General features: G+C 41.7%; 2 protein-coding genes across 2 annotated transcripts; both read right to left on the bottom strand.

Annotated features, from left to right (window-relative positions):
* Positions 1-10: 10 nt before the first annotated feature.
* LOC140363370 (putative helicase mov-10-B.1) lies at positions 11-9,956 on the bottom strand. Its single transcript, XM_072449888.1, has 23 exons — positions 9,770-9,956; positions 9,159-9,255; positions 8,988-9,013; positions 7,675-7,771; positions 7,477-7,603; positions 5,286-5,502; positions 5,093-5,206; positions 4,799-4,973; positions 4,355-4,485; positions 4,111-4,287; positions 3,908-4,020; positions 3,535-3,731; positions 3,379-3,473; positions 3,204-3,301; positions 3,026-3,124; positions 2,844-2,946; positions 2,654-2,771; positions 1,445-1,603; positions 1,317-1,370; positions 1,157-1,246; positions 686-774; positions 524-599; positions 11-457 (listed from the first exon to the last, which is right to left on the bottom strand). The coding sequence occupies exons 1-22, from the start codon at positions 9,922-9,924 to the stop codon at positions 551-553; spliced, it is 2,580 nt and encodes an 859-aa protein (XP_072305989.1). The 5' UTR covers positions 9,925-9,956; the 3' UTR covers positions 11-457; positions 524-550.
* Positions 9,957-11,288: 1,332 nt separating this feature from the next.
* On the bottom strand, positions 11,289-24,843 carry LOC140363368 (putative helicase mov-10-B.2). The gene is made up of 23 exons (XM_072449885.1): positions 24,638-24,843; positions 24,449-24,554; positions 24,074-24,261; positions 23,450-23,546; positions 23,228-23,369; positions 21,347-21,596; positions 21,163-21,276; positions 20,916-21,087; positions 20,666-20,808; positions 20,401-20,577; positions 20,128-20,240; positions 19,522-19,718; positions 19,328-19,425; positions 19,165-19,262; positions 18,963-19,061; positions 18,784-18,886; positions 18,561-18,678; positions 13,041-13,232; positions 12,899-12,970; positions 12,705-12,830; positions 12,542-12,630; positions 11,724-11,836; positions 11,289-11,363 (listed from the first exon to the last, which is right to left on the bottom strand). Exons 1-23 carry the CDS (start codon positions 24,769-24,771, stop codon positions 11,302-11,304), a joined length of 3,003 nt encoding a protein of 1,000 aa, XP_072305986.1. The 5' UTR covers positions 24,772-24,843; the 3' UTR covers positions 11,289-11,301.
* Positions 24,844-25,381: the final 538 nt, after the last annotated feature.

Here is a 25,381-nt window from a genome sequence, read left to right as displayed (position 1 = left end):
AATACACTGCTTCTGTTATGCAAAACAACTTTATGTTAACAGAAAAAAGTGAACATGTAAATACTGTAACTTATTTCAAATGAACACAATTACAATGCAACTGGAACACAATGCCATATTTGAAAAGTTGTCAATTACTTAAGGACATAAACACATCCTGGACACATATAAACATTAATATTTCTGTCAAATACTCAAACTCAGTTGTTAAAGGTAAATATAAACATACTTTTATGGGTTTTTAACCATGTTATGTTTTCTCATGAACTCATTGAAAGTTCGATTTATTCCTGCATGTTTTAAGTAATCCTGCATCGTCCTGTCTTTAACACTTGACTGTTTTTACCTGCTCCTCTGTAGTAGGTCGAAAAACAATCATTTGGATCCAAAAATAATTTTCTACCCCTTCATTTTGTTTCTCCCTTCAGCTGCTGATGAAAAACTCTGGTGGTCTCTCCTGTAATGCAATTTTCATACAGTTCAATTATAAATTGGCACATTTTGAATTTTAAGAAACCGTTACCTGCTGAAAATGTTTGAAAAATGGCATCTAGTCTTTCCGTTTGTAGCCACCTTGTTTATAGCAGTAGGAAATGAAACTAGAAAAATGCAGATGGACAATACATCAGTTCAATTGATAATGGTAAATTAAATGTAATTCCTCTGATACTCTATAGACACATACTGCTCCCATGTAGGATCTGAGCTCAGGTCCTCGGAGTTTCCCACAATGATCAGCAGGGCTTTGGCACGGGTCACAGCCACATTGAACCACTGGAAATGAGAAATGTACAGGTGCATTAGGGCCGTTGGTTTATTTTTAATCAGTTCATTGGTCGATGGTGTTAACAATTTCCTCTTTTCCTTGAGTGGAAAAGCCGCTCATGGACCGTTCTACTTAAGAGTATGTTTCATCTGTTCATTCTCTTCAGTTCAGCTGCACTTGATGCACCACATTCTCTCTCAGCAAATAGTTGTTTCAATAATCAGGATTTTAATAATGATTTTAACCACTTTGATTTTTTCCCTAAGCAAGCTGCCCTGACGCCTTGTTGACTAATCTTTACTTCGAGCATGTCTTTAGACAGAAAATGCTTTCTCGTGCATGTAATTAAATTGGACAGCTACAGCCTTGCAGGAGATGCATCTTCTCTACCTTGTCATTATTGGGAAATGGCCGAAGGTGGACTGTGGACACCAGGATCACTCTCCTCTCCTGACCTTGAAAACACTCCACAGTTCCAACCTGAAGCAGACACGTAAAACACATACAGCACTTGGCCACATGAAACAAGTTATGAAGGGCTTTGTGTTACTTCTAGGCCGCTCCCATCCTTCACTTTCTCAAGTGCCTGGCGAATTTTCTGCACCTGTTATAGGAAAAGTGTATTAGTTTTTTGTTTTGTTTTTTTGGGTCATGTAATCAGATGAGAGCAATTCCGACCTGTTTCCAGTAGGGGGCGATGATGCCTATGTCTTGTGGAGAGACATTGTGCTGCAGTAGGTTCTTCACATAATCCTTCAGCACTTCCACCTCCATGTTGAATTGTTGGTACTTGTTGCTGGACTTAGAGGTCACTTCGTGGAAGATTATTGGGAAATCCTGATAATTATAGATAGCATTAGGGGCTAATGTGCTTTGGATTAAGTTTTTAATACTGGAGACAAAACGCCAAAGGTGGCATAGAAAATATTTGTATAAAGTTGTTAATATTGATATTTAATATATGATATTTAAGTATTTATTAATTAAATACTCCGTCCTCACATCTCTTTTCAGTCATTCCTGTTTTAGCTTCTGTAAAGCCTCCACAGTCAGTTTGAATGTGTCTCTAGACATTAGCATTCACAATTAGCTGCAGTCTCTGTCTGCCTCACCTCACAACTGCCAGAAAATTCAGTTGCAGTGTGCGCAGACTTATACGATGACAGTCCACATTTCATACTGCCTCTAAAGCAATATAAACAATATAAAACAATATATTATGAACAATATGATATGGCCCAGCCCTATGCACACACCACATTCATACTAGACAAGATGCGTAAAGCGTCAAACCTCCAACCTTCAAAAACCCCTCAAAAAAAAAAAAAAAAAATATATATATATATATATATATATATATATATATATCAAAAAAGTCACAAATTTGAGCCACAAATGAAACATCAACTCAGACATTCAGAAGGGGTTGGACACCTATTTCAGAATGAAAATGTCTTACATATAGCAAATTGAGGATTCCAGATTTTCCTGAAGATATACAAATATTTTTGGCACAGCCAACTCTTAATTGAGAAAACAATTATCACATTACCACAATTATATTTATATTTGAGTTATATATTTGCCATTTACATCCAGATTATGAAGTGCAACAACATCCATACAAAATAAATAATTATTTTTTGAATTACCAGACAGGTTGTTATTCATTCCATCCCAAGATTAGCCAAAATTGGTGCACTTCATGGTGAGACATAAATATAAATAAAAATAGTAACTAGAATTGATTAGGTTTGGAAAGTCTCTCTGTGTACAATATATCTTCAAATACTACTCCTAATAGCTTCACGGCTCCCCTTTAAATATGAGTTAAACTTCCTTTTTAGAATGATATTTATCAAATATTGACTGGATGCAGATCGTCACCTTCTGTTTGAGGAGTTCAAAGGAGCAGCAGGAGTTGCGTTGCTTCTCGTTAGCAAAAGCCTTAAGTTCTCCATCGTAGAAGAGTTCATTGGGGACTTTCAAAATGGCAGGATGAGACCTAAAATAACAGATGATTTAGTTTGCCATAAATGTATGTGTCACTTTTAAATTTAATTTCTACAGTTGAAACCTGTAGTTGCGGAGAAGTTTAGTGACAAAGTGATTGTCAAACGTGTCATTGGTTTTCTGATAAAGAGGGAAGTCTGTCATCAAACGCTCCAGCAGGGACAGCCCTGCACACAGTACATTATGTGGTCAATACAAAGCAGGACATTACTGTAGTAATGTCATAACTCATGAGTACTGCCTCACCCATGCCATATTTCAGAGCAAAAGGAGATTTGATAATGGGCCAGAGTTGTTTAGGGTCTCCAGCCAAAACAACCTGCCCAGTCTCTGGATGAAGTAGTTCTGTGTTTTCAGTCATTTAGAACAATGTAAATTTGGAATGACATGATTGAAATATAAAAATGTGATTGTATTTCCACACCTGCTAGTGGCAGTATACACTTCATCTCCTCAGCGTCTCCCGCCTCATCCACAAACACATGAGAGAAAGTGCCTTCGGGAAATTTGTTGGTTACAAATCTGTAGAAAATGTTCTGTTATTGGACTATATCGTTATAATTTAAAGAAGAAAGTATAAATGTAAGGCTTCTTTGAACCTTGGAGATGTTAACAGTGTTGTAATGTTGACTGTCTTCAGATGGTTCGTATTCTCGGGAAATTTGAAACAGTTTCCATCCAAGTTAGAGCAGGCCTAGAAACACCATTTGTTAACTTTGCATGAAGCGAAAACATGTTCTTAGAATGTGAATCACCTTGAGATTCTCAGGGACATCCTCAGGGTCGTGGCTCTTGGCGTATATCCTGAACACTTTAGACTTGTCTACATCCTTCAGCAGACTCTCACAGAGGAGATCCACAGCTCTGTTGGTGGAGGCACAGGCCAGAATGCGTCTCTGGGGATCGCATTTTATTATCTGTTTAATGGCCTCCACCAGGGTCACACTTTTGCCTGGAACAATATTTGATCACATTTAACATTTTTCACATGGGGGAGCCCGTCTGGTCAACACAATGAATGTTACAAAAGCTGTGGGTGATATCGGTGGTGATATGAGGGGTTTATCTTAATCTACATTTCATAGCTCTAATAAGATTCTTAACATGTATTTTCTTGTGTCTAAATACCTGTCCCCGGAGGACCAAACACAAGGTAAGGGGCAGGCTTGGATGAGCCCGCGACAATGTGCTGGACAGCTTGATACTGCTCGGGGTTTTCCTCCAGCTTCCTGTCAAAAAGTCTGTAAAGAAATGTTTTGCTTTTGTTTAAGTTTTTAAATCATGATTGTGTGGTATCATTTACTCAAAGAAAAGTATGAGGAGCGGCCCACTCTAAATCAGGAGGAGTCTTTAGTGGCGCAGGCGAAGTCGGTGCCGCTGGGAACAACACTGGAGCCAATCCACTTCTCAGAGCACGCTCCGCTGCTCTGTGCTGCCTTTTCAGATTCAGCCGATTTGGAGTGAACTCGATATGAAAAGTCATGCTTTCCACAAAGATATCCAGCAGCCTGAAAAATCACACAAATGGCATTTCATTCACAATAATTACCAGTAAAACACAGTGTATGTTCTTACTCTTTGTTAAAGCCCAGTTTGATGGTTTTATGTTTTTTAATAAGGACATAACCACGGTATTTCTTCTTTATTTCTCCAACAGGATAGGCCAGCAGCTGGTCGCCTCGAGTGATCGGGTTTTCAGCGGTAATCTGACGACAAAACCATATGTTTAAAAATTAAATTAAACCTCCACCGCCCGGCGCATCATCTTTATAGAGCTCGGGCCGAACGTCAGAAAGCTAGCATTATCAGCAAAATATACATCGGCCAATACAATACCAAAGAGTAAACCAGAGAGCCTGCTGGGTCACGACTGGTTAATACATTTATCGTTCTATAGTGTCAGAATGACCTTTTAGTTTAGTATTAGCACCTTAAAATCTCCATTGATTTAACATTAGCCTAAAATGTTTTGAGGTGTGACGACACAATAGTCCCAGCAATAATAGACTCTTTCAGTACCTCCAGAACCAGCAGCTCCTTGTTTAAGGGGTCTCTCTTCATCGTCACCCCCTGATGGTTGTGAATGTTGTATTTCCTGATCTTCCTCTCCATGTGATACTCTTCCAGATGCAACAGCAGGTGTAACTTCTCTGCATAGTTGTTGATGCTCAGAGGGGCCTTTAATGTAGCTAGTCTGAAACACATGATGAATAAATCGATGTATTTATCTCAATAAGAGTATTGGTCGTACAAATCTCGGCGGGGAACGGCACGACAAGGCGTGATACGGACTGAATAGCTTTCTGTGTTTACCTTTGATCCCGGTAGTAGTCTGGCCTTTCGAGGGCCAAGATGAGACGTTTCATATCATCTGGTAGTTCATAATCAGCCAGCGGCGCTTGAGCTTTTTGCTTCTTCTCAGTCATGCTAAATAAATAAACAAATCAAAGGAGGGTGAAGCATGTTTAAATATATTAAAACTACCGTATACTGTATCACTTACTACTCAACAATGGTGAGTGGGGTCCATGTAGGAACCCCAAGACCCCGATTATCAGAGACCTGTGTTCCCAGTGTGGTGCCACTCTTGGCCTCAATGAAGCGCACAATGTGAAAAGTGGGAGATCTTTTGAAATTTTTGAATTTGAACTCAAACGCGAGCATCGCTGACTCGACTCCTTTTGCCCAAGCAGTGTATTTGACCTTGACTTTATGAATGTCTCCTGCAACAGAGATGATCAATCATGAAAATGTCTGTTCATGATAAATAGCTGTATAACCTATAAGACAAGATAAGATTAATTTCATTGTCCACAAGTGGGATTTGTTGTGGTTTACACTTAGGGCAGTAAATCGATTGTTGAGTTGTTTAGATCGCGACAGAAACTAAATTGGTGTCATCTCGGGCTCTTCTCTTGGGGCAAGATTTACTTAAACAGTTGCTAAACTGTGAGTAGGCTATTTTATGTGCTATTTTATGGGCGCGTTGCACCTTATTTACCATCAGAAACCACATTTCTATTAGTGCTCACTTCTGATGTGTAAATGAGGGACTGCCCTCTGGGGGCCCCTGTTGATCAAGGGACCTGAAGCAATTGCCTGTTTGGTGCAAATGTTTGGTGCCACTGCTGTTGCTCCTTTGAGAGAACAGACAGATGTAAACATATAATATTAATGACATTGTAGATATTGACTAGTTAGGCCAACAGCATTATTAAAACCATAGGCATGTATAGAGAGTATGTTATATCAACATTTTTAATGAGATTTAAAACTTGGACAATGGGGAAAGACTTTCTATGATTAGTTTTGAAGCAGAATAATCTATCCCGCATTTATCCTGAGTCCAGCCGATGCGCACGGACAGAGGGATGTGTTGGAAACCTGCACACACTTGTCTATAACTAGCAAAAAGATGAATCTGGGGCAGAGGATTGCAAGGATTTTATCACAGCCTTCTCGAAAGCAAAGTTTGAAATGGGATGACGGAACAGCACAGACCCTCTTGTGTCATGTGGTGGCAAAAATCTCTTGATGAGACAAAGAAGCAAGTTGTCTTGTTTCAAAAGTAAACTGTTTAATCTTGTGGTTGAATCGCGTCTGTCTCTTGCCTGCTCCCCAAAATGTGTGTCTCCCCAAGTCCTCCCGTCCCACGTCTATCCCCTTCCCTAAACAGCGCCTTCAACACCATCCAGCTGCTGCTCCTGAGGGACAAGCTGGAGACGGCTGGTGTGGAGTATGACCTGGCAGAGTGGATCCTGGACTACCTCACAGACCGACCCCAGTTTGTGAGAGCCCGGGACTGTGTGTCTGACACTGGGACCTGCAGTGTGGGGGCGCCCCAGGGCACTGTCCTCGCACCCTTTCTCTTCACCCTTTACACTGCAGACTTCAGACATGACACGGACAGCTGTGTCCTGCAGAATTCATGTGCAATTCATGTGCAATTACTGTCGTGATCACATGCAATGGTATTTATTTATTTTTATCTTTATTATTTTTCCCCTCCATCCCTTGTTGGGAAATGGGAGGTTTTGTCAATAGGAGTTTTTGTTTATAAGAGATCTTCTACTGAGTTATCTGTTCTTTTCTTCTGTATCTACCTCTGTATCTACCAGCGTTGCATCAATGAAATTTCCCCATGTGGGACAATAAAGGATTATCTTATCTTATCTTATCTTAAATCCCAGATGGTCGCATGACCACACACACACAGAAGTTCCCGGTCACTGGTCTCTCAGGTACAAAGGAACCAAGGAGCAAATGGGACATCAAAGAAACAGGGGTTTCAGGAAGGAGACAGTACATAACATTTGCATTAATTCAATTCACATGTGTTCACTAGTGTGAAACAGCACGTGGGACTTCCAAGTCACTCCAGGAGGTCCGGACATGTAAATTTCAAGGCCAAGAGGAGTTATATCAGGCTGTTGACTGTGTTAGAACTAAATCCAATTGAAAATAGGATTGAAAGTTAAAAAGCAAAGGGCCAGAATATATTTTTCCACAACAGTCATCAATACTGGTGCACCTCAGTCTTTACGAAGGACATATTAAGCCTATTTTTTATTTTATATTTAATACGGAAAATATACTGGATTTTCAGTTTTTTCCTCCTAAACAACTACTGCAATATTATATACACTTTTCACTTTTACATCCTGCCCTTTTTTACATTTGAAATTAAAATGCCATACCTGGATAGAGCTCCTCAGTCTTCTGCTCAGTCTCCAGTGAAAAGTTTGCAAAGCCGCGCAGAAGAGCATGGTCAGTGAAATACACCGGTTCATTGCCAGCGTTCTCAATATATAGATGCTCAGTGTGCTGTTTGAGACGCAGAGAAACAGTGAATCTCTTTTATAACACAAGGCACCAGTATTATTAAACTACTTTACCTCGCTGTTGCCGTCCACTTTAAAGGTAATCTTCCCGTCCTTGAAGCGATGGTCAGAAGAGTAGATCTCAATCCCGTTTTTATCTGCATAATCAGCCCTAAAGAATATTTAGCATTTTGTATATTAAACACAATCAACTGACATCAACACATGTGTATTTACATTTTTAATCAAGGAGGACATCAGTATTAGTCATGTCTAACCCTCACACCTGACATTAGTTGTAGAAAAACAATTAAAGACTAAGAAAATGGAACTGAGTGAAAGATTTTATGTAGTTACTGCTGTTTTTTCACATTTTTACACGTTGTCAAGTGTCTCTTTGTTACCGAAACGTCATGATAACAGCATTCCTTCAGCCTCCCCCATAGAAGACTGCTCAAGGTTAAGAAGCAGATGGCAGAATTTCAACAACTTTGTTCATGTTGGTTCAATCCTTTTATTTTTGGAAGTTATTCATACACCTTATCATCTTTATATATAATTGATTTATGATGAATGAAAAACAAAGGGTGCAACGTGCTTTTTAAGTTGTTTCACTACGCAGTGCAAGCCTTGAAATAATTATTTTTACGTCCCTGTCAACATGGCAGGTACCGATCATTTGGTACCTGTCATGGCTAATTCTGAATCGGTCACAAGGAAAGGAAAACAGAATAACATAATTAATGAAAAATGAACTTTTATTAACATGTCTCGTTATCATTTACAGGCTGAGAAATAGATTTTCAAAGTTAGAGGCCAGGGGGGCCCCCTACCTAAAAAAGTTAGGGGCCCCCCAGCAATTTCCGGGGCCCACAAGCGCGCGCGGCATCGCGCTCGGATATCACTTGTGGCGCAAAATTAGACCGGGCATTTCCGAGTACAACCGAACGCAGCGGCCAATCAGATGCCCGCTTTCATCGACATTACATCACGGACACCGCTCGGCCAATGAGAAGCGAGAAGACTGCGAAGTGGCATGTCTGTCAAAACGAAACTTAAGTGATTGAAATGTCCACGCACATGCGCACCGCTGCCTTCCTCCGCTGTAGAACTACAGCAATAATCGTGGTCTGTAGTACAGCGCACCCGAGTTTGTGCAGAGGAATCGCTTTGGTCATGTTCACCGCGCTGTTTTTGCCTATTAAAAATGTATATTACGCCGAAAAATTTGCGTCGGTCATTGTGTCCGGAGCCTTGAGTTTGGAGTCGGTCAAAACTGATTTTTGCGCCGGTCATTGACCGTGTCCGGCCCGTTATTTCGAGGCTGGCAGTGTGTGCACAACTTACACACTGAAATGAGCATTATTGTCATTAAGTGTTACAGTTACCTGGAGGGCTGACTCCATTTGTGTATCTGAAAAAATCCACAAATTAAATGTGTTATTCTTTTTTCGTATATGTGGCTGCAGTGGCATTGTTGTGTGTGGATAATAATCACTTATTATCATCAAACATTCAGAAGATTGTGACAGGTTTAATTTATAGAGCTTTTACAATACCTTTTCCAAAAAATATACCCATTCACTGTGTTTCACTCTCACTTCCCCAAAACGAGAAAGACCATAAAGGACAGAGCTAAATGGAAATCCGGCCCTGCTGCAAAAACAAACCAAGACATGCAATGAAAACAGTTTTTGAAATGTTCATTCTGAAGAATAAGTCAGAACGCTCTAATTTAATATTTTACTAATATTCCTAACTTGTACAAATCTCATATTGTTTTATAACTGCACTATAGGCTTAATTCAGAAGTAAAGATATGCAACAGAGCCTATATATATATATATATATATAGGCTCTGTATGTATATATATATATATATATATATATATATATATATATATATATATATATATATATATATATATATATATATATATATATATATATTCTAACTTTGTGTGTGCCATGGACTGTTCAACATATTTTGGGACCCAAAATTGATGTCATCCTAGTCCAGGCCCTTTCACAAGCAGCTGCAATATTTTAAGACATTCACAAGTATCACACAGACTTAATTCATCTTAACCTACTATTGAATGCCCCATATTTGCATTGATTTTAACTTTACTACTGAACTGCATTTGTTTCGTTTTTCGTGTAGACTTACTTGTGTTTGAACTCTTCGTTGTAAATGCTTTTGAGTCTGTCTCTATGGTAGAAGGTGGGACGGGTCTCGTGCCCATTCTTCTCCCAGAACCGGGCCAAGAACACGTAAAACTCCAGTCCAAACTCACGATTTTCCCTGAGAGTCTTTCTGCCCATGATTGAGGCGAGTGTGGCGCTCTCTCACTCAATAGTTGGTCCACTTTGGCGCAGCTCTGACGCTCAGACGATGCAAAGCTGCTCCGCTTTCCTCCGGGGGCGCGGCTCATTATGATGGTGCTTTAGGGCGCGCGCGTTTTGTGGGTTTCAGTTTCGTGTTCTATGCCACCAATCAAAAGATACAATATTTTGTTTGAAATAGTTAATCCTAATTTCTCATTATTCTGAAATCTCTGGGTCAGGTTTATATGCGGTTTTTTTTTTTAATATTGCTCATGTTGATGTTGTCGTACTCCTGTCCAGTTAGAGGGCAATACACCGTTCTCTTTCAGTTATATTGCACTTTCATCAGAAATATCAACAATAAATTAACAAATGTTGAATCTTGTTTTATATTGCAGTGATTTCTAGACAGGAATCTGCGTTTAAACAATATTCATAGCTGAAAGGGGAATAAAAGGTGATGTCCCTGATGCGATGCTACGTAAATGTTTTCCATAAGACGTTTGATTGTTCCAACATGGTCAGCCTAGTAACCTCTGTCCTGTGCCCTGGCCAGTCGACACTTGCCAGAGCGAAGGATCGGGGCCAGAGCGAAGGATAGGGGCCAAAGCAAAGGATAGGGGCCCCTGCCATAAAGATGTTATCAACGTGTGTGGGGCACATTTATGGCAGAGCTGGTGGACATCCTTGGGAGAGCAGCCTGATAACCCATGACCCAAGGATGCGACTCGTACCTTTAACATTCAGTACATTCCTACATTATGTTCCAACTCATTTTGTGCATATGTGGCACCTGCTCTGCCTTTATAAGCTGGACTCGTCTTTATTCGAGAGCGGAACCGAGGGAGAGAAGACTCTGTCAGGGAAAGCATTTTGTCTGAGCACGGCTAAAATAAAGATTCACGTTTGAAGACAACTTGGTTCTACTCTGCCTTATTTCTCTGTCACTGTCAACAGTATTTTCTACAACTCTCATAGGCTATTAAGTATTACTTTCTTATCACGAATGGCCAATGTTGTTATGTTATCGGAAAAGCAGCAATACAGGCCTAATAACTACCCGGATAGTTTCCAGAAAAGTGCTTTTATTCAAAAGTACAACAGATTAAATAAAATAGACAAATCCAGTTTAAAAGTCAGGCCTATCTTTGTATGTTGGAAAAACACACTATACATCATTAGTTTTATCTAAATGCAGCAAAATCTGATGGTACTCTTTTTAAAAAATCTCTTGTCAATGAATTAGTTAAATTTGATGAAATAAGAAGATGGATGGAGAGATTGATAGGGAAATGAATAGTGATCAGTAAAATCCATAAATATGGAACATCTTGAACGCATCTTAATAAATGGAGCCTTAAACACATTTGGTCCTCACAACTCATTTCTCCATTCTGGGTCTAGATGTTGTTGTACAACACTCTCTTCCGTTTCCACTGTGAAAAAACAAAAACATACATTTGTATTTAACAAATTCAAGATATTCTATTTCAGTTCATATACTATGTATGTCTGCACCGTACACACATGTGTTGAGAATGAACTCTTACATTTCATATTTATAGTGAATGAATCATTTTAAATAATAAATATGTTCATGTATTTACTCTGTGTGTAATAACTTGATATTATGTATGATATTATGAGTATTTATGCCCAATATACTGCCCCAGCCTCTCACACATGGCATGGCCAATCAGATTGAAATGCTCCAGTGGGCGGAGCAAAATAACCAGCAGGTTAGCCCAGAATCACATGACTTAGACACAAACGTAGGCCAAGAGGCGGGTAGATACCTTCCACTGTCATGTCGAGGAACAAAGATGCATATCTTTCCACGGTATCATCAGCATTTTCAGTTTGGACGTAACCTCTGTAGCCTCCTTTGTCTTGGCAATACTGGATAAAACTGTAATTACAGTCAAAGAAACACACACCAATTGATATGCAATCCATCAAAAATGTGCTCAAATGTGCCAGTAAATGTTTGAGGCGTGAATATTGCATAAATGTGAATAAGCTGTCAATAAAAACATTATACCCTTTTTAGAAGATCACATTACAGTCAGGTGAGGCTATTGTAATATTGCATAACTCCAAGAAAACATTTTTGATATATCTCCCACTGTGTATTTCCTTGTACTTCACCATACAGTACATTATATATGGAACTTGATAGAATACATGTCCTTTTCCATGCTATTATTATTCATTGTAGTATGTTGTATGTTGCCAAAACAAGTTCTTATGTTTGTGAATTTTGTTCACTGACGATGGAAAAAACCCTTTTTTTTTTAGTTGACAAAAAATAGGTTTTGATTGTGCAGAGCAACAAAAATGTATTTTCATGTTCACCAAGCCTTTGATATTTGAATGCAATTGCCCTGTGAATAATTCACTATTTTAGCCATAGTCAGCAGGTTAATAAATGTATAAATATACAATTCATGATGAATGTTTGTTGTTTAATAGTATCACAATACACATCTCTGTATAATGCTCCTATTAAGTCCCGCAGTCGTCATAATATTGATATTTTGCGCACAGCCCTATCTCCCATCTCAAGAATGACATTAGTGTAATATAATCATGATCATGATTATGAGAAACTTACCGTGCCCAAGTCGAGTCTGATCTCAGCACCACGGGGTTTCCCACGATGATCAGCAGGGCTTTGGCACGAGTTACAGCCACATTGAACCTCTGGTTAAAGCAAAAGCATGTCATAACACGCTTTTAACACAAAGATTTAATTGCAGTATAATTTAAACACCGACTTTGTCATTCTTGACAAATCCCAGATTGAACTCCTTGTCAAACTCTGCGTAATCAGGGCTGCTGCGGACGGTGGACACCAGGATCACTCTCCTCTCCTGACCCTGAAACTCCTCCACTGAACCCACCTGACGGACACACATCAAACTGACACTCTCTGACAAGTATTATTCATTTAAAAAGGATTAGTACTCACCTTTAGCTGATCAAAGACCTTAAAGTCATAGTCCTTCTCAACTTTGTTAAGTGCTTTACGGATTTTCTGCACCTGTAATGAGATTTCTATTGTTAATGCAATAACAAATTCTGTCATGTTTTCCGCTGTGAGTTGTTCTGACCTGTTTCCTGTAGGGAGCGATGATGCCTATGTCTCGTGTAGAGAGCTTAGAGTGACCTTTCTTTCCACATGTGTCCAGCAGTTTCCTCACATAATCTATGAGCACTTCCACCTCTGCAGTGTTGAAGAACGAGGGACTGCTGGACTCACGGGTGTCCAAACCAGTCACTCCATGGAAGATTATTGGGAAACCCTGATCATTATAGTCAACAGAAACATTAAGTCAATATGAACATGGATTATCTTTTGTTGTAGTAGTGTAGCACAGCCCGTAATAAAATGTAATATAATCAACAAAGATAATAACTGATAAGCAAATTTAACCTAAGATGGTGGATTTAATATAAGGTAAGATAAGATAAGATAAGATAAGCCTTTATTTGTCCACGCAGTGGGGAAATTCCAGTGTTACAACGCAAAGTAGGTACAGAAGTGAAAGAACAGATAACTTATAGAAGACTTTTAAAAAAGACTCTTAATAATAGAAAAGCTCTTATAAAAAAACACTTTTATATTCTAAATAAAAGGCAAAAAAGAAAAGAAAATAGTAATTTGAAAGCTTGAATTAAAGGGGTTCTTTTTCTAACGTCGTTCAGTGTTTCACTATGGGAATCGCCTTGGGCGTGACCAACCACGGAAGCTCCAATGGCACCACGTCTGTTCCTAACAGACAGGATGACTGTATACCGGGCTCCACCCACTCTCATCATACAGTCATAGCTCCAATATTTCCTCATTCTCGCTTTCTTCCCCGTGAAGATCACAACTTGAAACTCCTTCAGCGTTTTTTGAGCCTTACTGCCAGCTTCTGTTTAACCGTTCATAGACGAACCGTCAAGGATATCGTTGACGAGCGCAGTTGCCGGTTTCTGGTTCTCACGAACTTACTCTACTGTTTTAAGACAACTACCGCGTCAAGGCGAGTTGTTCTTTTTGCAGTAGTCTTTTCTTTTCGCGGGGTTTGTAGACTTTAGTGCCGATCTTCCCTGCGAGTAGCATAAGTTATTAAAACTAGCGTTTGTGTTTTAGCATCAAGTTGCTAATCAGTGTTATATCGGGGTTATCGCGTCAAGGCGGCCCTTTTCTGACCGGTTAACATTAATTTGTTGATGGGTCAGACGCAGTGTGTGGTTCTGCTAACGTGTAACAACGAGCAGCCCCCATCAGAACCAACTAGTTTGGCTTAAACTCCGAACGTTGGTTCATACGGTCTAACAACTTATACTGCACTCACACTGATTGTCCTCTTCTCTCAGGCATAATGTCAGCTCCAGCTCCCACCAAAGAGCCGGACCTGAAGTCCAAAGAGGGTTCTTCCCGGGCTTGTCCCGGGCTTGTCCCGGGTTGTGCGGTGTCGCCATTTCGGGCAGAGACACTCATCCGATGTGCATTTCATGTATGGGCACTAAACATGCTCAATCGTGGCTGGCTGACCGTCAGTTCCGTAACCACTGTGCATCTATGCCCGAGAAAATTTTGGAGAGGAGACTCGCGGTGGCGGGCTCCCGGGACCCAAGTCTTGTGGAGGCCACCGATAAACCCACAGCCAGCGCACACCAGGCGCAGCCTAGCACGAGCTGGGCGGACATCATGGACAATGAGTCCCCTGACATGCCTCCACAGTTCGAGGGCCTCCACGACATGGAGCCAGGTGAAGAGGACGCGGACGGCGATGACGCCGGTTCCGACTTCCTCGAGGCTGTGGATATGGACGATGCGGAAGAAGATTCCACATTTCCATCATTCCAGTCCAGACCCCCCAGTGCGTCCGGGGCTACATCCCCTGTGGACAGTGACCTGTACAAAGTGTGTGAACGCGCTGCTGCCAGGCTCAACATAACCTGGCCGGCAGCGGCGGACACGGGCGGGGGGGAGAGGGACATTTATGATGGCAAACGGCTCCCGCCTGCTCAACCACCTCCCAAGCAGCTCCTTCCTGCTATTCCTGCGTGCATGAAGGAGATGAGGTGGTTCTGGGCTATCCCGCTCAGGAGCAAGCTCCCAGTTCAAGGCTACTCTAAACTGGAGGTACATGGGATGAAAGAGCTGGGACTGGCTGAACCCCCAGCGGTGGAACCCTCTGTGGCATATCACCTCCACCACAACCGCCGTGCCGTCTCTGCCTGAAGTAACGTTCCCCTTCCTGGTAAAATGGAGAGGGTCACATCCTCTTTTTCCAACGCACTTACAAATATGCAGCACAGTCTGCATGTGTGCTGAGCATGGTGACTTTGCTGTCCGCTTACCAGGGGGAAATACTTGAGGAGATGGGTCAACAGCTGGAAACCCGGTCCTCTGGGATGAAATCTGTCTGGTGAATGACCTCCCCCTACGCTCCGCGCGTGGAGCTGTCCAGGGCTGCGGCCGAGTGATGTGACTCGCGGTTGCAGGCGAGAGGGGTCTATGGCTTAACTATGCAGGTTTAACTGACACACAGAAGGCAGAGGTCATGGATGCTGCTTATGACCCCACCAAAGGTGTGTTTGGGCCAGCACTGGAGAAAACGAAGGAGACCAGCACCCTCAGAAAACAGGGGGGTGAAGCCTTCAATTTATGCCTACTTCGGAAGCAGCCTTCCCAAAAAAGAGCTCAGTGGCACTGCGTCCTATTCTGGACTTGCGTGTTTTAAACAAACACTTGAGGAAATATAAATTCAGAATGTTGACACACAAAGTACTCTAGTACGCAAAGAGGATTGGTTTACCATAATCGATCTTTCGGATGCGTATTTTTTCATTTCCGTCAAGAAATTCCTCCGTTTTGCATACGGGGAGACAGTATACGAGTACCAAGTGATGCCCTTCGGGCTGCCCCTCGCATCAAGAGTATTCAGCAAATGCGCGGAGGCAGCACTGGCTCCGCTGCGTGCCAGGGGGATCAGAATATTATCGTACATAGACGATTAACTGGTGTGTTCCGACTCACGGGAACGTGCAGTGAGGGACTCTTTGACAGTGACAAACATCTCACTGCTCTGGGTTTCAAAATAAACCGTACGAAAAGCCGGTTAGAGCCCAGGCAACACACAGAGTATCTGGGAGTTTGCATAAACTCCATCACACTCCAAGTTACTCTGACAACAGAAAGGTTACGCTCTCTCACGCAATGCCTTGCTCTATTTTTTTCAGGGGGCGAGTGTGACGTTCAGAACGTGCCTTTGCCTCGCTGGTCTAATGGCGTCAGTAATCTCTGTAGTTCATCTGGGTTTACTGATGATGAGGGATTTTCAATGCTGGATTGTAGCATTGCACCTGTGCCCCAAACAACACCTTCACTGCAGGGTGAAAGTGGACTCACAGTGTGTCACAGGCGTTCCACCAGTGGCACAATACCCACGGTGTTGCAGCGGGAGTCCCGTTGGGAGCGGTGTCAAGGAGACTGACACTGACAACGGACGACTCATTGTCGGGGTGGGGGGCCACCCTTTCGGCATGACGGTGAACGGTACATGGGGTCCACAATTTTCCCTATTGCACATCAACGTGCTGGAACTTTGGGCAGTGTTTCTGGCCCTGAAACACTTTGTGCAGTTTATCCAGGGCCAACATGTTCTTGTGAAAACGGAAAAATATGACAGTTGTTGCATACATCAATCGTCAGGGGGGCACACGCTGCCTGAAACTACACAAATTAGCGCAGAGGCTAATTTTGTGGAGCAGTACCAGACGTCTGTCCCTGTCGGGCAACTCATGTTCCAGGGGCCCTCAACAGAGGAGCCGATCTGCTGTCTCGAGGGAACCCTCTGTATGGAGAGTGGGTTCTCCACCCACAGGTGGTGGAGCTGCTGTGGCAGAGATACGGTCAAGCGACCGTAGATCTCTTCGCCTCGCAGGAAAACGCAAAGTGTCCGCTGTTCTTCTCCTTGGCGGACGTGAACGCACCCCTCGGGGTGGACGCTCTTGCTCATCCGTGGCCAGACGTCCTGCTCTATGCGTTCCCACCAATAAGTCTAATCCCACCTCACCCATGTTTCCTGATTTACCACCCCTACCCGGACCGAGTGGCACTTTGGGCCTGGCCCGTGAGAGGTGGAACTTGAATGCTGCCGGTCTCCCTGCACACGTTATTGATACTATTCAATGTGCTAGGGCTACTTCCACTCGTTCTCTATACAATTGTAAGTGGCGTGTGTTTGAGGAGTGGTGTGAGGCCAAACAGATAATTTCTTTTCAATGTTCTGTGGCTGACGTTTTGTGCTTTTTGCAACAATTAGTGGACAGGTTAAAGCTTTCTCTACTATCAACGTTTATTTGGCTGCTATATCGGCCTGTCATGTGGGTTTTGGAGACAAAACAGTCGATTTATGAAGGGCGCACGTTGTAAACTTCCAGTGGTCAAACCCATGGTTCCCCTATGGTATTTGTCGATTGTGCTGGATGCTCTTTGCCATCACCCTTTTGAGCCTTTGGAGGCTGTAACCTTGAAATAATATGTTTCTTTGAAAACAGTTTTGCTCCTTGCTTTGGCATCTGCAAAGCGTGTGAGTGAATTACAGGCCTTATCTGTGAACCCGACATGTATGCAGTTTGCTCCCGGGTTGTCTAAGGTGCGTTTGCGCCCCAATCCAGCCTTTATGCCAAAGGTGGATTCGGCCTATAACTGCGCCGCTTTAGAGCTTACGGCTTTTCATCCTCGCCTCTTCGGAGGATCAACGGCTTCACTCCTTATGTCCTGTTTGGGCATTACGAGCGTTCGGGCATTACAAGCCTTAGGAAGGCTGACCAGTTGTTTGTGTCCTAGGCTTCTTCTCATATGGGTAAGCCAGTATCCAGTCAGAGACTTTCTCACTGGATTGTTGAAGCCATAAATCTGTCTTATACCTGCAGGGACAAGGCACCCCCGCAGGGATTAAGGGCACACTCCACCAGGGGTGTAGCTACTTCCTGGGCCCTTTTTAGGGGCATCTCTGTACAGGACATATGTGCTGCGTCCAGTTGGGCTTCACCGCATACCTTTGTACGGTTCTATAGACTGGATGTCTCTGGCCCGTCGTTGGCTCAGGTGGTTCTTGAACCAAAAGCATCTGGCCCTGTTTGAGGCCACGGTTTGGCGCGACTGTGACCTTCTACTTCAGGAGATTGCCTTGCAATTAGGGAGTGGGCCATATCTCTCATAGTGAAACACCGAACGACGTTAGAAAAATAACTCAAGGTTACTTGACGTAACCCCGGTTCTTTGATAACAGAGTGAGGTGTTTCACCTTCATTGCCCTCCTTGCAAAGTGGTGAAGAAATTACTTTAGAATGAGGAAATATTGGAGGTATGACTGTATGATGAGAGTGGGCGGAGCCTGGTATACAGTCATCCTGTCTGTTAGGAACAGGATGACTGTATACCATGGTGCCATTGGAGCTTCCGTGGTTGGTCACGCCCAAGGCGATTCCCATAGTGAAACACCACACTCTGTTATCAAAGAACCGGGGTTACGTCAAGTAACCTTTAGTTTCAGACACACTTCTTTAAAGTCTATGGGTCATGCTGGCATGGCCAAACACAAGTGTATCATTTTGGAAATGTTTACCATTTTTGGAAGGTGTTCCCAGTTGCAATACATGTCGCGTTGATATTCATCAGCACAAGCCAGCAGTTCTCTGTCATAGAAGAGCTCATTCGGAATGTCTAAAATGGCAGGATTAGACCTGAAACAACAGATGATTTAGTTTGTGATGTTATAGTTGTATTATTATTATTTCTATTATTATTATTATTATTATTATTATTATTTCTATTTAAATTGTTGAAACCTGTAGTTGCGGAGAAGTTTAGTGACAAAGCGATTGTCAAACGTGTCATTGGTTTTCTGATAAAGAGGGAAGTCTGTCATCAAACGCTCCAGCAGGGACAGCCCTGCACACAGTACATTATGTGGTCAATACAAAGGACATTACTGTAGTAATGTCATAACTCATGAGTACTGCCTCACCCATGCCATATTTCAGAGCAAAAGGAGATCTGATAATGGGCCCGAGTTGTTTAGGGTCTCCAGCCAAAACAACCTGCCCAGTCTCTGGATCAAGTAGTCCTGTGTTTTCAGTCATTTAGAACAAAATCAAATGTGAAATCAGTTCCTTACATGAAATAAATGCAAATACTTTTTAACTTTAAGCTGCATTTTTTTGCTTTACCTGCTAATGGCACGATACACTCAGTTTCCACCGCGTGCCCTGCTTCATCCACAAACACATGAGTGAAGTGGCCCATGGGAATGTTTCCTGAGACCAGCCTGCAGCATATCATTTCTGTTATTATACATTCTAAATGCTAGTACATTGTTAAGGACTTGTGTACCTTCCAGCAGTTATCAATGTGGTGACCACAATTTTATACTCCATAAGCTCCTCTTTTGCAGGAAAATTATAACATTCCCCAACTAGATTAGAGCAAGCCTGTGTAGGAACAGAACAGGTGCAATTTAAATAAACAGTACATCCAAATTAATATATCACATTAAAAAATTAACAAAGGCAGATAACACAGCTGACCTTGAGCTCCAGTGGCACCAGCTTTGGGTCACGGCTGCTGGCGTACATCCTGAACACCACAGCCGTATCTACATGATCTTGTATCTTTATGCAGAGGAGATCAGCAGCGCTGTTGGAAGGGGCACAGGCCAGGATGTGACAGTTGGCATTGCATTTCTCTATCTGTTTGATGGCCTCCACCACTGTCACAGTTTTACCTATAAAAGTATTGAAATGACATTAAAAACTTGGGAGGTGCTAGTATTGTACCTGTTTTATGAACCTTTAAACTTTGGTTAATGGCCAAACACCAAAGAGCTCATGTCTGTGACATGACAAAATAAATTTAACTTTTCCTCAAATGACTCCTTGACTCACCATTCCTTCAGTCCTTGAAGGAAAGACACTTTATGCATCGATCGTACTTTCAGAGTGTATGAATGATGTGGATGAAGGTGTGCATGTCATTATGTGTGTCGGTTATTGAATCAAAGTCATCAGAGTGAAAACATAATGATTAAAATGCAAAGCCTGTGAAACGTCATCAGTGATGCTGGACTCTGGTGAGACACACATTCCACTGTAAACTACATTTGATATGAGGCAGGGGTGCACATTCAGTAGTACCTGTCCCAGGAGGACCAAACACAAGGTAAGGGGCAGGCTTAGATGAACCTGCAACAATGTGCTGTACAGCTTGATACTGCTCAGGGTTTTCCTCCAGCTTCCTGTCAAAAAGTCTGTAAAGTGAAGCAAGTAAAGGTTACTGCGTTAGCATTCAAGATATAGCCACATATATTGAATATGCAGGATGTGATTTGGCATGACTTTTGATTAAGACAGTTATATTATTATACAGCTGGATTTGATCAGACAGAACCAATTTTCAAAGTTGCCCACTTAAGGTCAGGAAGAGTCTGTTGTGGAGCAGGTGAAGGAGGTGCTGCTGGGAACAGCACTGGGCCCAGTTCATTTCTCACAGCAAACTCTGCAGCTCTGTGCTGGATTCTCAGAATAACACGATTTATGCTGAACTCGATGTTAAACTTCATGCCTTTTATAAAGATCTTCAATAGCCTGATGAATAATCACACAAAGCATTTCATTTATAGTATAATATAATGAAAAAGGAAGCAATAACTTTACAAGTAAATGTAAGTCTTACTCTGAGCTAAAGCCCAGTTTGACATTGTTCAGTTCCACAGAGTGGACATAACCACGATATTTCTTCTTAGTCTCTGTAACGGGATAGACCAGCAGCTGGTCGCCTCTCAGCACAGACGGGCGATTCTCTGCCACACCTTGAACCTAACAAACAAATGGTAAATAAATCACTTTAATTCTTAACAATCTGTAGGAAAGTCTGTTATTTGGATCCCCATTAGCTGTGATTCATTCTACAGACAGTACCGTACCTTGAGAACCAGAAGGTTTTTTTCTCTTTCCATTGTTGCCACCGGTTGGTCGTCATTGGGTATGTTGTATCTCCGGATATCCACCTCCATCTGAAGCTCTTCCAGGTAAATCATCAGCTTAAACTTTTCTGCATAGTTCTCCCAGTTCAGAGGCGCTTCTAATATTCCTTTCCTTAAATTATTACATTAAACCATTTATTAAATACTGTCTAATTTGATTTGATTTGATGTATTGCCATGTGGTTACCTTTTATCACTGTAGTATGCATTATCTTTGAGTGCTCTAAGGAGTGGGTTCATGAAGTCTGGGATTAGATATTTTTTCAGTGCCACTTCATTTTTCATCTTCATCAGAGACATGCTGCGATGTGAAAAGTGACAATGAGAATCATGACAACCAATAACAGCTCATTTAGTGGATGAATTTGTACCCTTCAGGAGGCTGCCCGTCCACAATGGGGACCTCAGTTGGAGGGGTCCATGCGGGGAGTGAGCGGGGCTTGTAGGGGGCAGCAGGGGCCAACTCTTTGCCCAGGCTGGTCATACACTGTGCCTCAATAAAGCGCACAATGTGAAAAGAAGTGGACGATTTCAGGTCTGGTTTGAACTCAAATGCAAGTGTCACAGGGTGGAAACCAATCGCACTGCCATTGAACTTGACCTTGATTTCATAGTGCTCTCCTACAACAAAAGATTGCCATGGTAAGTTCCACAGGTATCAGATTGTAATAAGTAGGACTACTAGAGCCAGAGTCGGCTCTGCCTCCTGAGGAGACTCAGGTCTTTTGGAGTGACAGGGCCACTCCTGAAGACCTTCTACGACTCTGTGGTGGCATCAGCTCCTGTACGGTGTGGCCTGCTGGAGCAGCAGCATCACAGAGAGGGAGAGGAAGAGGCTGGACAGAGTCATCAAGAAGTCCAGCTCTGTCCTGGGCTGTGCTCTGGACTCGGTGCAGGAGGTGGGGGACAGAAGGGTCCTGGCTAAATTCACATCTATGCTGGACCATGAGTCTCACCCCCTGCAGGACACTGTCCACTCTGGAGAGCAGCTTCAGTGACAGACTGATCCACCCTCGCTGTGTGAAGGAGACGTTTCACAGATCTTTCCTTCTGCTGCTGTCAGACTTTATAACAAACACTGCTAGCCTTGAACATGTGCAATACTGACCTAATCATGTGCAATACCATCATATTCATGTGCAATTACAGTCGTACTCACACCCAATAATGTCACATTCATGTGCATAACTGATGTAAATAGAGTGTTTATTTTACCATCATTATTAGTATTATTTTGTCTTACACTACCTTATTAAGAAATGAAAGGTTCTATCTATAACAGTTTAGTTTATAAGAGTTTTTGTTTATAAGAGTTTTGTTTATAAGAGTTCTTCTATTAAGAGTGTTTTTTAAACTTCCTATATGTTATCTGTCCTTTTCCTCTGTATCTACCTGCGTTGCAACAACGAAATTTCCCCATGTGTGGACAATAAAGGAATATCTTATCTTATATCTTATCTTATCTTATCCTGCCTGTACAGCAACATTGTAGCTTGGTTTACAACACCATAAACAGATTATAAGTGGAAAAAGTGCTGGACTGACTGGACAAAATTGATGAAAAGAGGACAATTGTAATTGAATATGCAAAGTAAAAAAGAGTTAATTCATGATTTGTAATAAATACATAAAATGTTCTGTTTATTAGGTTACATTTATTAGTCTCGTATATATCATGTTTTTGCAGCAGCTTTAAAGGTGGTAATGGACGATTTTTTTCAGCAATTTTTTTTATCATAATATTTCCTCGTGGCGTGGATAAATCATTTGTCCTGCCACGTATCAATCATAAAACGCACCTACCGCTCACCTGCAGCCGCGTGCGGTTCGTCCCCACGTTTCCGCGTGCCTAAGCGCATGGATCTATCATAATATAGTTCCCTCAGTGTACGGGGCAAAATGAAGAAGGAGAAAGACAGTTCGAGCTGACGCAGAAGTGGACAGAAATCTACGGGAGACGAGAGATGCGATGCGCTCCGTTGCGCTAATAAACAAACGCACGTGTGTGTTGTATCAGTCTGCACGGGGGAGTGCGCATGCGCACTTCCGCCTGCGTTCTCAAATCGCCGAAAAATCGTCCATACCGCCTTTAACAGTCATACATTTCTTACTATTAAATAATAAATTATGAATTGGATCTATTGTTATATTGTGGGACAGTGGACATGCTCTGGGACTTTCAAAAAGACTAAATAAATGGACATAGTTGTGCAAAGAGAAACTTTTTGACAGTATATTCACATGACACTTACCTGGATTGAGCGCCTTGGGGTTCGTCTTGGTCACTTTGCACTCATCCTCGAGAGAGAAGACCTGGAGCCAGTGCAGAGCAGTGTAGTAGGTGAAGTGTATTGTTTGGTTGCTGGTGTTTTCAATGTTCAGGGACACAATATGCTGCAAACAAACCAATAGACAATTATACTTTTTATTTTTTAACGTAAACTTCTTATCATTATCTTTTGTGCATATAATACCTCACTCAGACTTTCCACACACAGACTCATTTTTCCATCTGTGAACAGCGCCTCAGAAGTGATCTTAATGCCATGTTTGTCAGAAATGAACTCAGCCCTGTTCATGCAAAACACCATGCAATTTAGATTTACTAAAAATGAGTTAGTTGCAGCGTTATTATTTTGATTTTACCATTCATTGTTAGTAGTGTCGCCATGTTACATGTGATCTTACAGTATATTTGTATTGATAGGTTATGTGTGCAATGAAAATCTATTTACTCTATAACAAACGCAATGAGAAAAGTACAGGTACAAGTCATCCTGTCAAAATAAATTCAAATTTGTATAAAAAATGGACTGGGACCAGATTGGGACTATCAGGACTCAGAAACTCATTTTAAATGTGAAGTACAATTACATGGTAGAATTAAACTAAATTACAAGTAGAAGTACAGGTCACTCAAAAAAGTACAATTACAAATCACAAATAATAATGTATGTGTAGTTACTTTTGTAGAAATAACTATTATCAACTACATGTTACAACACGGATACTGGCAGAACTGCCACATTACATATAAAGAGACCAGAAGGAGATAAGAAAGAACAAACAGGGAAATGTTTAGGCTTGTTGCTTGTTACCTCTGTATCTTGAGTTTTTTCAGTAGGTCACAGGCCAGTTTCCTGCGGGCTCGAACCCCACACTCGGCCTGCTCTGGGGGGGAGTATTCCTGCTCAGAGGGGCCTCTGGCTGCTGCAGCCTCCTCTCTTTGGTCTGGAGGGGGCCTTCTTCTGCCTGAACTCCATTGGTCCTCATACAAAGCCTGTACCTGCAATCGAGATCACGGGACTTTTCATAACCACTTTAGGCCAAAACGTCAATAAGGATAAAATCATAATTTCAGTGTATTCATTTTGTTATTGATACTTCAATTGATGCTGGCAACGCATAATCTGTATATGTAAAGTTGTTGGTGTTAGGCATTTAAAGCACAAGTGAATTCAACATAGACTTACTTCTGGATGGAAACGAACATGTCCTCTTTTTGAAATTCCCAACAGATCAAAATGTCTTAGGGCATACAGCACTGAACCAAAGTTTGGTTCACTGTCACCGGAAGTCCTTAAAACGTGAATATCCATCAGTTAATAGGTTATAGAGTAAATGCTCACTTTGTCCCCCAGTTTTACCTGTGTTTTACTTACCTGTTTCTGAACTCGGTGTTGTAAATCCCTTTAAGTTTTTCTTTTTGCGTAATTGAAGTTCGATTTGTCTCTTTTAAATACTCATAGAAGTCTAATCCAATCTGACGTTTCTGCTTTAATGTTTTTCTAACCATCGTGAATAAGTCTCCTTTCAGCAGGATGCAGTGTCACTCTAGTCCCGATCCAGTAATGCCAGTGTTATATAGTGATCCAGTATCAGTGTCATGTAGTCGGACAAGGAAACACAAGTGTTTCGCTTTCCTCACAGGAGGAGTCACAGTATCTGAGTCAGTGCTCAGTCAGCTGATCATCTCTAGCTTCTGTAGAATTGAAACTTAAGTGCACGTAAACAAGTTTCTCTTCAGCCGACAGCTGTAAAGCCTGGAGTCATCCAAAACACACCTTAGATTCATTTCTGCAGAAGAAACACCTAGAACACACACCTTGGCCATGATAATGCAGATAAAATATAGTCTATGAACTGTCTGCTGTCTATGGTTTATGCTTTTATCCCTTCTCATCACAAGGTGGCAGCAATGGATCATTAAATGCTCTTGCCTAATGGACCTATTTATTTAAAACATCTTTATTAGACCTTATTAGAAAAACTGTTGTTGCAATTTAGACCTTATGATATGAATAAGAATATGTAGCCGACCTCTTTAGTGTCAGAAGGTGAACTCGTGCTTAGGAACAGTATAATGGAAATATTCAATAATAGACTGTGACAAATGCAAGAGCAAC

The sequence above is a fragment of the Eucyclogobius newberryi genome, unplaced genomic scaffold (assembly GCF_026437365.1).
Source record: "Eucyclogobius newberryi isolate DKJ021-1_F unplaced genomic scaffold, fEucNew1.0.hap1 SCAF_17, whole genome shotgun sequence".
Classification (NCBI taxonomy): domain Eukaryota; kingdom Metazoa; phylum Chordata; class Actinopteri; order Gobiiformes; family Gobiidae; genus Eucyclogobius; species Eucyclogobius newberryi.
This window is presented reverse-complemented; position numbering and strand designations above follow the sequence as displayed.

Coding starts and splice junctions, on each gene's coding strand:
- LOC140363370 (XM_072449888.1), bottom strand. CDS start 9,924: ATGGGCAGAAAGACTCTCAGGGAAAATCGTGAGTTTGGACTGGAGTTT. Junction 4,288..4,354: donor AAACTGGGCTTTAACAAAGA/GTAAGAACATAC, acceptor GTGATTTTTCAG/GCTGCTGGATATCTTTGTGG. Junction 1,247..1,316: donor AGGATGGGAGCGGCCTAGAA/GTAACACAAAGC, acceptor TGTCTGCTTCAG/GTTGGAACTGTGGAGTGTTT.
- LOC140363368 (XM_072449885.1), bottom strand. CDS start 24,771: ATGGTTAGAAAAACATTAAAGCAGAAACGTCAGATTGGATTAGACTTC. Junction 24,262..24,448: donor ATGTTCGTTTCCATCCAGAA/GTAAGTCTATGT, acceptor TCTCGATTGCAG/GTACAGGCTTTGTATGAGGA. Junction 23,547..24,073: donor AAAAAACTCAAGATACAGAG/GTAACAAGCAAC, acceptor TTGCATGAACAG/GGCTGAGTTCATTTCTGACA.